The following is an 11,627-nucleotide window of genomic DNA, read 5'->3' as shown; positions in this document are numbered from 1 at the left end:
GAAATGTATTTGAGATACAAACACATATTTTGTATTTTGAAAATACACTTTATAAAAACTGATGCACTGATTATTCAATTCATAGATTGATTGCCAAATATAATTTTATATTATAATATTATTTCTAAGAATAAATTGATTGTGCGTGTGCGTGTGCGTGTGCGTGTGTGTGTGGTGTGTTTACATAACATGCAAGTGTGAGTCACATATACCCTCCGCTCTACATTTATATTCAATCACTCACACTTACATGATCACATTGGGATCTCTGGGATATTATAAGCTCGGTGTTCCATGCCATTGAGTGCTTGGAATGTTGGCAATATAGGATTTGATGCTTATTCTATGGTTGCACTTGTCATAAGCTTCTGACAAGTGTGTCCGTGTTTGTGCATGTGTGCGGTGTGCCCATATGTCTTAATGTTCATTGTTTACACATGCATCTGCTTTACCTGATGTACTGTACAGCAGAACCATCTGTTAGCTGTAATACTGTACTGTACAGTATGTCTGTAAGTGTTGGGACAAACTCCTGGCAGCTCTCACACACTCTCACACAGCAGATGCAAAGAACAGCATCAGTATGCGGTTCTGTAGGCGCATACTGGCCCTTATTGGTCTTCACCAGAACATTATCGATGAACAGGTCCACCATGATGTGTGTTCAGGCTTCAATGGAAAATCTTTGATATGCTGCATTTACGTGTAATAGCAGGCCTACAGACAAGAAGACCTTCTGGCCTAAAATCTCCCTTGTCCGCAGATTGTCTTAAAATTCTCTGTTTCAAAGGCTGGAATCAATCCATATCTGAATCTAATTACAGTATCACTATGTCTTATGCAGTTTGCTTATCATTCTGCATAAGCCCTTTTAATTACCAGAGTCCATCTTGTTTTGGTAGCAGATAATGGTCTGGTAATCCTCCTATAGCTGCTTCATCAACTTTACAACTCCGGTAAGTGATTCCTTATACCTTCAGGCTGTAAACCCAACACAGTTTGTTGCTGCGTGGTTTCCCTTTCACTTCGTCTCCCTGGACTATAACCGTACATCTGTTCTGTCACTGTCACCTTTCTCCTCTAACGTGATGGCATCTGCCACTGCCACCTCCTCCACTCCCTCCCTCCTCTGTTCCTTTGTGTCTCCGCTCCCCTCCCCTCCTCTGTCTAGAGATGGAGATTACAAGGTCAGGTGATGAAGGGACAGAGAGATAAGAGACACACTATTAGAGTGATGTGTGTGTGTGTGTGTGTGTGTGTGTGTGTGTGTGTGTGTGTGTGTGTGTGTGTGTGTGTGTGTGTGTGTGTGTGTGCGTGTGCGTGTGCGTGTGCGTGTGCGTGTGCGTGCGTGTGCGTGTGCGTGCGCGTGCGCGTGCGCGTGCGTGTGTGTGTGTGAGAAGTGTAGCCCTTAAGATATGCACATTAGTCACTTATGCATGTAGTTATTTATTAGCATTAGAAAAGTAATAATGATTTGAAAATATACTGTACAATATTTCTTATAGAAGGAAAACATATAGTGATCAGTAAAATATAGTAGTGAAATGTATAAAAATTAGTAATTAACCTCTACTGAAAACAGATTAAGCATAAACAAGAAATCTTTCATTTATCATAGTAGAAAATAGAGGTTTTCCGAAACCATAAAGTTAACTTTGCTGGTTGTATTAGGCTATGCATCCAAAATGTTATAGATTCGACACTGGCTATTGTTGAGAAGAGAAGGGGCCCTGTGATGGGCAACCAGTGAGTAATGGCCCACATCCACCCATGTAGGCCTTCAACTTGAATCCTGCAGTTACAGGCACCAGAGTCATAATCGATTGTGGCTGTGGTCTATTTCAGCACCCATAAAAGCCATTTACTCTCACCTACTATAGCTGTAATTCAATGAACAGTTGAACACCACTTAAAAACATGACTACTTTTACAAAATGAATGATAGGATGACAGCTAAGTGATCATTTGTATATCCTTGTATTTCAGAGCCATTGAATGATAAGTCTTTGTTGTTTTCTTTCAGAATAATTATTTTTAGCATTCAGAAATCTAATTCTTATACAATTTACACTACAGCATACTGTCAAAATAAACCTATAGGCTTCACTCATCCATGTCAAATTTGTGAAATGAGGCAGACCTTTAGTACTCAACTTTAGTGCAATGCTGGGCATAGAATAGAAAACTTGATGAATGTGAGGAATGGGAATAGTTGACTTGGCATCGTTCAAAATGTTTTACAAATAAGCCTGGCTCGAATTAATAAGATGACCAGTACAGAGTCCCGACATGCCTGGCTTTCACTAAATATGAGTCTTTTCTATTCTCTTTGACTTCATCTTATCCCCCATGGCCATCTCCCCCCTTCTTTGTCCTTAGCCCGTGTTCCATCTTGCTGCTCGTCCTGTCCTTCATACGCCTCTTTCCCTTTCACCCACGGTTTCCACCATCTCTTTTTCCTCTTATCATCTTCGGTCTTGTACTTGAGTCTTCTCACGGGGTCAGAGGCACTATGCAGATTCAGGTTGTCAAAGTCCTCATTGAACATGAAGGTCCTCTCGATGAGTTCCGCAGACTCCTGCCAGTTGCGGAAGCAGTCGGTGCCATGGCGGCGGATATCCTCCACAGCGTTGGAGGAGAGGATGGAACAGTCAGGACGGAGGACCATGACTGTAGGTACATATTTCACTTTAAACCTGGCCTGTAGCTCGCTGAGGAGAGAGAGCAAACATACACACACACACACACACACACACACACACACACACACACACGGACGCACGCACGCACGCACATACACAAACACACACACACACACACACACACACACACACACACACACACACACACACACACACACACACACACACACACATACACACACACACACACACACACACACACACACACACACACACACACACACACACACACACACACACACACACACACACACACACACACACACACACACACACACACACACACACACAATATGAACACATACTGTACACACTTTAAGGACCAAAGTGTTACATTGTCCATTGTCAATGTCGACCACCTAGTTTATATAAACCTATATTTAGGTATTTATTTTTTTGTGATGGTTTTGTCCATATTCAATACATTTTAAAGAATGTACCTGATATTGAGGCGGGACTAAGTAGAAAACTGTCAATTAAACTTGCTCTCCTCCTTTACCCTATGAGGAAGATCATCAAAGATAAGAGGTTGATCCTGATTGTTTACAATTTTGACTTTGAAGTGATACTAGAACCATGACAAGTCCATGTTTACCCTTCAGCTATGCTATTTGTGCTAATAATGCAGATGACGTTCGAGCACATGCAACTAACACCAGTGTCAATAAATGCTCAGTGTGCTCAGTAAAGCACTCAGGACATGATATCCAAAGCGCTCCTCCACTCAAATAACGCTTTCTGTGGACACAGCCCCTTACCTGGCCACTTTAAAGTCTTGTATAGCGTGTTTTTCCACACCATTTCAACATTAATGGTATTGATGTTTCTTGTAAGCTAAAGTGAGACCAAAGAACACATTCATCATGTAGCCTTCACAATCTCTTCAAATGGCTAGCATACGTAGCCAAAATTAGACTGGTATGGTCCTATAAGCCGAAAATAATTCATCCTAGGCTTTTTCGCTCGAAAATAAATCCCTTTACTCAGTCAGTTTGTAGCTTTCGCTGTCACACTCTAGTCTATTACTATTTCCACCCACTTCCTGTATGGGTCCTCGTGGGCCACGAACAAAGACTGCTTGTGCAGGTCCTTGAGGATTCTATCCTGTTGCTCCTCTGATTGGTCCACACTAAGAGGGAAAGGGGAAGAAAACGATGAGACAATAATAATTGTGCATGTGTGTGTGTGTGTGTGTGTGTGTGTGTGTGTGTGTGTGTGTGTGTGTGTGTGTGTGTGTGTGTGTGTGTGTGTGTGTGTGTGTGTGTGTGTGTGTGTGTGTGTGTGTGTGTGTGTTTACAGAATGTTTATCCAATTCAATCCGGGAACACATCTCTGTCATTTTAGATTTCTTTGGCTATTAAAAAATAGCAGATATACAAGCTCATAGCGCGGCACTCGGTGCCGCGCTATGAGCTTGTAGATCTGCTATTGTAGATCTGCTAAAAATCTTGAAAATGTGTGCAAATCTTTGAACATATCTTTTTTAAAGCGAACATTTGTAAAATATTTTGTTCCAGGGACCCCCAGAAGCAAATTTTCAGATGCCTTCCCGGATTGAATGGGTTATGCAACAGGCCAACAACAGTTTGGAACGAGACCAGAGAGACCTGATGTAGATCAAGGTCAGCAGCGCTGGGTATGCTATGTAGGCCGGATCTTTCAGACGTTTGAAGAAGTCGTTCAGCGTGGGGAGAAACTCCCGACACCGCTCGCACTCGGCAGACGCAAAGAACAGCATCAGGATGCGGTTCTCCAGGATCCCAGTGATCTCACGCTCAGTGTTCAGCTCATCCTGGTCCCAGTTATTCTTCACCAGACACCGGTCCAAGAAAAGATCCACCATGGTGAATAGGTTCACTAGAATTGTGCAACAAGTGAGATTTTAACCACTCAAGCCTTATTTTTATACTTTGTTGTAATGGTGATATACAGGGAAAATAATGGATATTGCTGCATATCTCCTCTTTTCACTATCTTTGAATTGTTTAATGTTTTTGCCTATACTGAGAAGCTCAAAATATAGGGGCAGCGAGTTCTAAGTGGGTAAATTTACAATTTAGGCATTTAGTATTTATCCAGAGCACTTAGAAAGTGCAAGATCGGAGTAATGGCAGGAACCCCAGTGACTAGGGTTCATGCCATTTACTCTGATGACTACATTGACATGGGCCTAGACCGGGGGTCTTCAACGTTTTTCAGGCCAAGGACCCCTTAGCTGAGAGAGAGAGATGAAGCAGGAACCCCACACTGCATATTGGATTCATGTTAAATGTGTGTTTTCAGACATTTAAATACTTAATCCCTCAATACTTTGTAAACTTGACCTTTAGCTCAGTACTTTTTCCCTGTACTCCCTGTCTGCGACGCGTTGTGAGCTTGTAGATCTGCTATTTTCGGCTAATGTTCCCCCCAGAATAGAAATGTGAGGGTTAATGTATAATATATATATATGCAGTATCTCTGAGGACCCCCTAGGGGTCCCGGACCCACTGTTGAAGACCCCTGGCCTAGACAAATGTTACGACAGGGTAATGTTCAAGTAAATAGTGAGAGAAAACAATTAACTGATACAATTAACAAAACATCAAACCTAGCATCTGACATAAACAACAGGCTATCTCAATGACATACTGTACTGTACTGTATAGCATTTGTGAACAGCTTTTTGAATGGAGGTGCATCTACATTGGGAATGAATTCACAGAGATGCAGTCCCACAGTATTGTGTTTCTTGTGCCAGACTAGCCTCGATCTCCAGGCTTTTATTGTTTAGTTTTGCTAAAAAATAAAAGCCTGGCCCAGCGCGTCGGTGTACTCGGTATGAGGAAGTGTTTCATTTCCCAACCAACCAGAGTGCAGTAGGCGTTGCTCGTAATGTTGTGTTAACGGGGCGGGGGTTGACGGACAGATCGGTGAACCAATGGGATCAGGCGCAATCTCTCGCCGGCTCTATACACCCGCCCCTCTATACACGAAATCAGGAGCGTTGGGGCAGCCTAGTGCCAGACTGACAGCATAGTAATTGGTTCACATTTTATGTAAGCTCTTGGATATGGCATTCTCTCTAACTATTATCTTAATTATAATGATTAGACTGTAAGCTAGAGGCAATATTTTGATTTGGGGTTTGGAAAGGGGTTATTGACAGCAGAATATTATGCTATTTATTTTTGATTTATTGTGCCATTTATTTTTGATTTATTATGATTATTATGATTTATTATGACCATCAATCTGTACATTTACCATTCTCAAATTGGCTATAGCAGGACTTTAGGTCTTATGCTAATTGATGGGTATTAACCACTGTCTCCACAACACTTCAGAAACAGTATCTGTCACAGATATACTCCACTGGGAATAAAATTACAAACACTGAGGCAGCACACAGGGTTATTTTACTTTGAGTAGATTCATGTTTCCAAAACAAAGAACAAATTCAGGTAAGCACTAAAGCTCAGATAAGCTTTTCATGTGTCAACAAACTCAGCCTGCATTTCATAGTAAAACGATTCACTGCATGTTGATTCATTCACACATTCTCTTGGTTGACTGGCTTTTGAGATCTGAGAAGAGTCTTTGTGACCACAAATTTGGACTGAACTAACAATTTAGTGACTTCTGAGAGTGAGTAGTATCAGTCTTTACTTAAAAAGAAATGGGTTAGAGCACCTACTATTTCATAAGAGGTCAGAACTTTAGGTCAATATGCTTATTTCACTTAACCTTTTATTCAAAGTATTCAATGGTTGCACTTGATGTTAATTGCTATCAATCTTTGTTGTTATTACAGCAACTTAGTACTTAAGTAATTTACCTCACCTTGAAACCGCAACTCAAGGGCTGGAGAAAATATCCAAGTGGTTCTCCTCTATTTTATGCCATTTTAATTCCTTTATTTCCCCTGTTTTCTTTGTCCTTCACTTCAGCTTCACTGTCATCCTGAAGCCGCTCCAAATCTGTCCAGTTTGTATTCCTCTTACATAACCCAGTTGATCAGTGTCCCCTTGAATGACGCCTTGCTTCATCTTCCTCTCTCTCTCACTTGTTCACTTGTCCACCCTACACCCTCCTGTCCACAGGGGGAGATTAGAGGCTAGTACAAAGTGGAACAATGTAAGTTGCCGGCCGGGCTGACAGGGGGCTTGTCTACTTGTGTATGTGTACAGCCGTCAAAGCTCCAGCAGATCAACATGAACAATCCCATTACTTCAAAAGAACAAGGGAGGGAGTAAAAGGAAGAGAGGGATGAGAAAAAAGAAGGGCAAATTGGATTGTGAGGAGGCGATAGAATTGATATAGGTCACGGTAAAGAGTGAGAGCAACAGAGAGAGAGAGAGAGAGAGAGAGAGAGAGAGAGAGAGAGAGAGAGAGAGAGAGAGAGAGAGAGAGAGAGAGAGAGAGAGAGAGAGAGAAGTCTGTTGTGCTAGAAGATTTAGTAAGGACTGAGAGCTACTAGTTTTCTTCCACCACAGGTCAAATGTGTCTAGTTAGGGTTAACTACTGCTCTCTATGAAAATTATCCTTTTGCAATGGCTTTGTCAAAAGAGTGCATGAGTCACCAACATTTAATGGTGTTTTGTTTTTGTTTGTTTGCTGGCCCTGATGCAGAAAGGTAGCTAGCTATTGATCTGCACTAGCTGGCACCTGCTGAAAATACCTGTTAATCTCATAGAGGGCAGGTGGAGCAGCTATAGAGTGAGATCTAATAGGATTAGTCTGAGACACACACAGTCATGCGCAATCACATGTGGAGCCATGCGAGGCTTGTTCTGGCATATTAAACACATACACGTATATACTGTATACACAAAGACACTACTGTACTTCCACGCTAAATCACTTCAGTTCAATCCTAAGCTAATGCAGCACTCAAGGACCTCTGGAAGGCAAAAGTCACACTGAAAAAGTCATTCAATTCAGAGAGGAACGTTTTCACGAATAATTATTACTTTATTATTCTCATTTTTCTCTATCTATACTGCAGAGCTTTAACCACTTAAACCCCATGCAGCATCCGTATTGTGGGGAAAGCTTTAGCAGAAAATAGCAGATCGACAAGTTTGCGCGTCATGCTGCGGTTTGAATTTGATGTTGGACTTAGCACTGAATCCACCATCATCAAGAGGGATTAGTTAAAAGTCAGTTAAATAAACACATAATGACATACATTGTATGTTAACAGGTGCCAAGCCTATGCACAGCAGCCATATTGTAAAGAAATTGGGCATCTTCCTTACTTCCTTCACAGGTGCTAATGAAGGCTCTGTTCCAGTCTGGTCAAACAGAGTCAGAGTGCTGATATTGTGCATGTTGGCTCACTAGAAACACTACACCAGTGATGAATCTAACATGGTTAAAATGGAGTTTGAAGTTACAATGGGTTTGTATAGGAAGGGGGCGTGTCTGATAAAATGAATATCAAATATCTAAATAATGAATCAAGCAACTTAAAAACTGTCGTGGGGGTTCACAAAGGCCTGAGTAGATGATACAATGACCAAAAGTTTTTTTGAAAGTGAAATATCCCTTAAAAAAATAGCAGATATACAAGCTCATAGCGCGGCACCGAGTGCCGCGCTATGAGCTTGTAGATCTGCTATTTTGGATTTAACACAAATCTTTACTTCTGGGGGTCCCTAGCACAACACATTTCCAGGTGGGTGGGTCTGCGGCCACATACATATCGATTTGGGGGTCCTTGGCACGACAACGTTTGAGAACCGCCATCATAGACGACCGGCCTCATGTTGCAGTGGGCAGAGTACACGTCCTTGAGGGACACCCTACCACTATCTCAGCAGTGCCTTGTAGAGCAGCAGTGACCTGGGCCTCTCCTGCTCCACACAGAAGATGAAATCCCAGAGGTTGACTCGCGTGACTTGCTGCCGGGGTTTCTGGGAGGCGGCGACGGCCGCGGACGAGCACGGCCCCCGCGCGCCGGAAGCGACCTCCGAGTCGGTGGCGGAGGCCTCCGGCGGCGCGTCCAGCTTGCGTTTCTTGCGCGGGCCGATGGCGTCGAGGGCCGTGCGGTTGGCGTCGTGCTGCTGAATGAGCGCCAGCTCCTGCTGCTGTATCTCTTTGGCCTTCTGCTTCAGGCAGGCCTGCTCGGGATCCTCCTGCCTCGCGCGACTCCTGGCCGCCTTCAGCAGGATCTCTCGCTCTTGTTCGTCTTTGCGCTGTTTCTCCATGCTCTCCAGCTGCTTAAAGAAACGGAGCTGTGCCCTGACGTCCGACGACTGCTCGTACAGTCCCCCTTCGGCGTCCATGCCGCCGCACCCATCGGTGCGATGCCGAGCGGCGGCTGACACCCTCTCCAGCAGGGCGCTGAGTCTGCACTGGGTAGCGTGGGAAATGAAGTTCACCGCCTCCACCGGCACCTCGCTCACTCCGAACCTCCTGGCTATGTGCAGGATGCGTCGCTGCAGGAGGCCAGTAGCCAGGAAGTTCTCATCCTTACAGGAACGGATCTTCGTGCCCACCAGCTCCGAGCTGGTCGCTAGGATACGAGCGTTCTCCTCGTTGAGGTTGACGCCTGCCATGGACGCCACATCGTTGATGTCATCATCTCGGAAGGTGCCGCCCCCTGGATCACTCAGCTTCTGATTGGCTTGGGCGGTCACACTAATGGGATTCTTACCCAGTGTCATTCCGGGCATTGGGAGAATGGGCGCACTCATTCGGATGGCCGGGAACTGCCTGGGTGTCGGAGTGGCAGGTCTGGGGTGGATGGTGGGGACCGTCTGGCCCTGGTGATGTTTGGCCTGCATTTGAGCCAGGACGTTGTGTGGTACCATGACCATTTGGCCCATCTCTGTTCTCATCAGATGCATGCCATGAGGTATGGCAGATCCAGGGGTCAGGTAGGTGGCCTGTTGTGGTCTGACGGCCAGCTGAGGTGCAACGGCGCCGGTCCTGGCGCGGCCCGCCACCCCAGGCCCTGCAGGTCTCTGTGGTTGTCCTGACGCACCGGGCCCTGGTCTGTGTAGCTGGCCTGGAGCCACAGGCCCTGGTCTGTGTAGCTGGCCTGGAGCAACAGGCCCTGTTCTGTGAGGTTGGCCTGAAGCAGGCATTATATTTGCAAGAGTCATTGCGGGCTGAACAACTCTGCTGACCGCTGCTGGCTGCACACTGGCAGTCATGCCACTCGTCACACTTGGATGAGGCTGGCTAACGGGTAAATTGGTCGCAGGTGCAGATGTTCCGAGCTGGTTGGGCACCAACGTTGCGATGTGTGGGAGATTGTTGCTGCAGGTCATGTCCTGGGGTGTAGATGCCGGGGAACCCTGGCCCCCTGTGACCAGAGGAGAGACCTTTGCCTCCATCCTGGATTCCCAGAAAATAAAGCACTAGAAGACCTTTGATTACTGACAGCAACTGCTGCCCATCTCAGACCTTCCAGAGCTTTTATAGCCACCAGGCTATGCTTCCACACTGACCACGTCAATATGACATCATCAATATGACATCATCAACATGACATTAGTCTTGCCCAAATATGGACTTCCACATGGCTCCAGACCGAGGTTATTATAGTTTAGCATTTTTCATTGACTACAGGGTCGGGCTGCTATGCAGTCCTCACACCTACGTTGCAACGTCATCGACTGATATGCCCATATATGAGATCTCTGTATATGTCAGTCCTTGTCCCCTTTATGCCCATATATGGAGATATCTGTATATATCAGTCCATGTCCCTTTTATGCCCATATATGGAGATCCCTGATGTCGTCAGTATATGCCCATATATGGGCATGCCCCCTTTTCTCCAGTGGTGCCCATATATGGATATCTATGGCTGACTGTCGTTTGCGCTGATGCCATGATGACACATTGAGGTTAGACAACACACTCCATATTTGGACGTAGCTGCATTGGAAACTCCTTGTGGTGTGGTTATTGTCATGGTGAGATGAGTGTGACATCAGAGGTCCGTCTGCCGGCCGGTCGTTTTGCCGTTTTGTTCTAAATTCCAGTTAGTTTTAGTTATTATTTAAATTCATATATTGGTATTGGATCAGGACTGGAACAAAGTGTTGCATCTCACACTACAACCTGCTCTGAGGATTGTTTAAAATTTACTGAGCTGTTTGGGTTCTTTCACAACCAGGAAGTGAAAAGGGAAGAATAAATGAAAGAAGAAAACCCCACAAGCTCTCTTTTCTCTTCTGTGTCACCAAGCCTATACTACAGTACCTGCTGTTTTCTTAATAATTCCTTAGGTAGGCTACATGACTCAGTTCAGACCTGTGATGTTTATGATCCATTACAACTTAGAATATCTTCCTGTGCCCAAACTGACATAATTTATAATAATGATAACAAATAAATGAGCCTGACAACCTGCAGGAGAACTTGGACATAGCTACTCACCAAGAGGCTGATGCATTATTATTATAAAATGCAGATCACTTTACCCTATGTGTAGAGCCTACAGTGTAGTTGGGTGACTCTATTGATGGGTATAGTGCTTGTGGTGGTCACATCATGTGTTTATGAGCTTGTCATGCATGTAAGCACACACATACACAGTAAAACTGGCAAGATATGGCTTCTCATTAAATCAAAACAAAAACAAAACAAAATACCATTCCTCTGAAATGATAGAATCAACTTCTTACAGTACATCTGCTGTTTACATAAAGTTACAAAAGAAGACCTGCATATTTTAGTGAGCTTGCATGCTGCATAATTTTTGGATGAGAAAGTCCTTTGTGAGCATTTCAAGGAAGGACAGAGCAGGTGTGCAGTGAACGGCACAACGTCAGCGAAAGGACAGGGAGAAGTGTGGGAAGATGGTGGGATGCTACATTATGAAGGTGATGAAGTTTGAGTGAATGTCACAATTATGAGGTATAACTATGCTCAGCATACAAGCACGTCATGCACCAGTGGGCACAGAGAAGGAGACTGTCCATATCT

At 44.4% G+C, this 11,627-nt stretch overlaps 2 protein-coding genes across 2 annotated transcripts; both read right to left on the bottom strand.

Annotated features, from left to right (window-relative positions):
- Positions 1-1,534: 1,534 nt before the first annotated feature.
- On the bottom strand, positions 1,535-7,078 carry nxnl1 (nucleoredoxin like 1). The gene is made up of 4 exons (XM_080452552.1): positions 6,525-7,078; positions 4,310-4,559; positions 3,742-3,831; positions 1,535-2,711 (listed from the first exon to the last, which is right to left on the bottom strand). Exons 2-4 carry the CDS (start codon positions 4,543-4,545, stop codon positions 2,336-2,338), a joined length of 702 nt encoding a protein of 233 aa, XP_080308678.1. The 5' UTR covers positions 4,546-4,559; positions 6,525-7,078; the 3' UTR covers positions 1,535-2,335.
- Positions 7,079-8,415: 1,337 nt separating this feature from the next.
- LOC308095316 (transcription initiation factor TFIID subunit 4-like) lies at positions 8,416-10,027 on the bottom strand (the record flags this gene model as incomplete). The annotated part of the gene is made up of 1 exon (XM_080442319.1): positions 8,416-10,027. One exon carries the CDS (start codon positions 10,025-10,027, stop codon positions 8,495-8,497), a length of 1,533 nt encoding a protein of 510 aa, XP_080298445.1. The 3' UTR covers positions 8,416-8,494.
- Positions 10,028-11,627: the final 1,600 nt, after the last annotated feature.

This window comes from Gymnoscopelus braueri (assembly GCF_963280865.1).
Source record: "Gymnoscopelus braueri genome assembly, chromosome: 2".
Taxonomy (NCBI): Eukaryota; Metazoa; Chordata; class Actinopteri; order Myctophiformes; family Myctophidae; genus Gymnoscopelus; species Gymnoscopelus braueri.
Note: the sequence above shows the minus strand (reverse complement) of the source record. Positions and strands in the feature narration are given on the sequence as shown.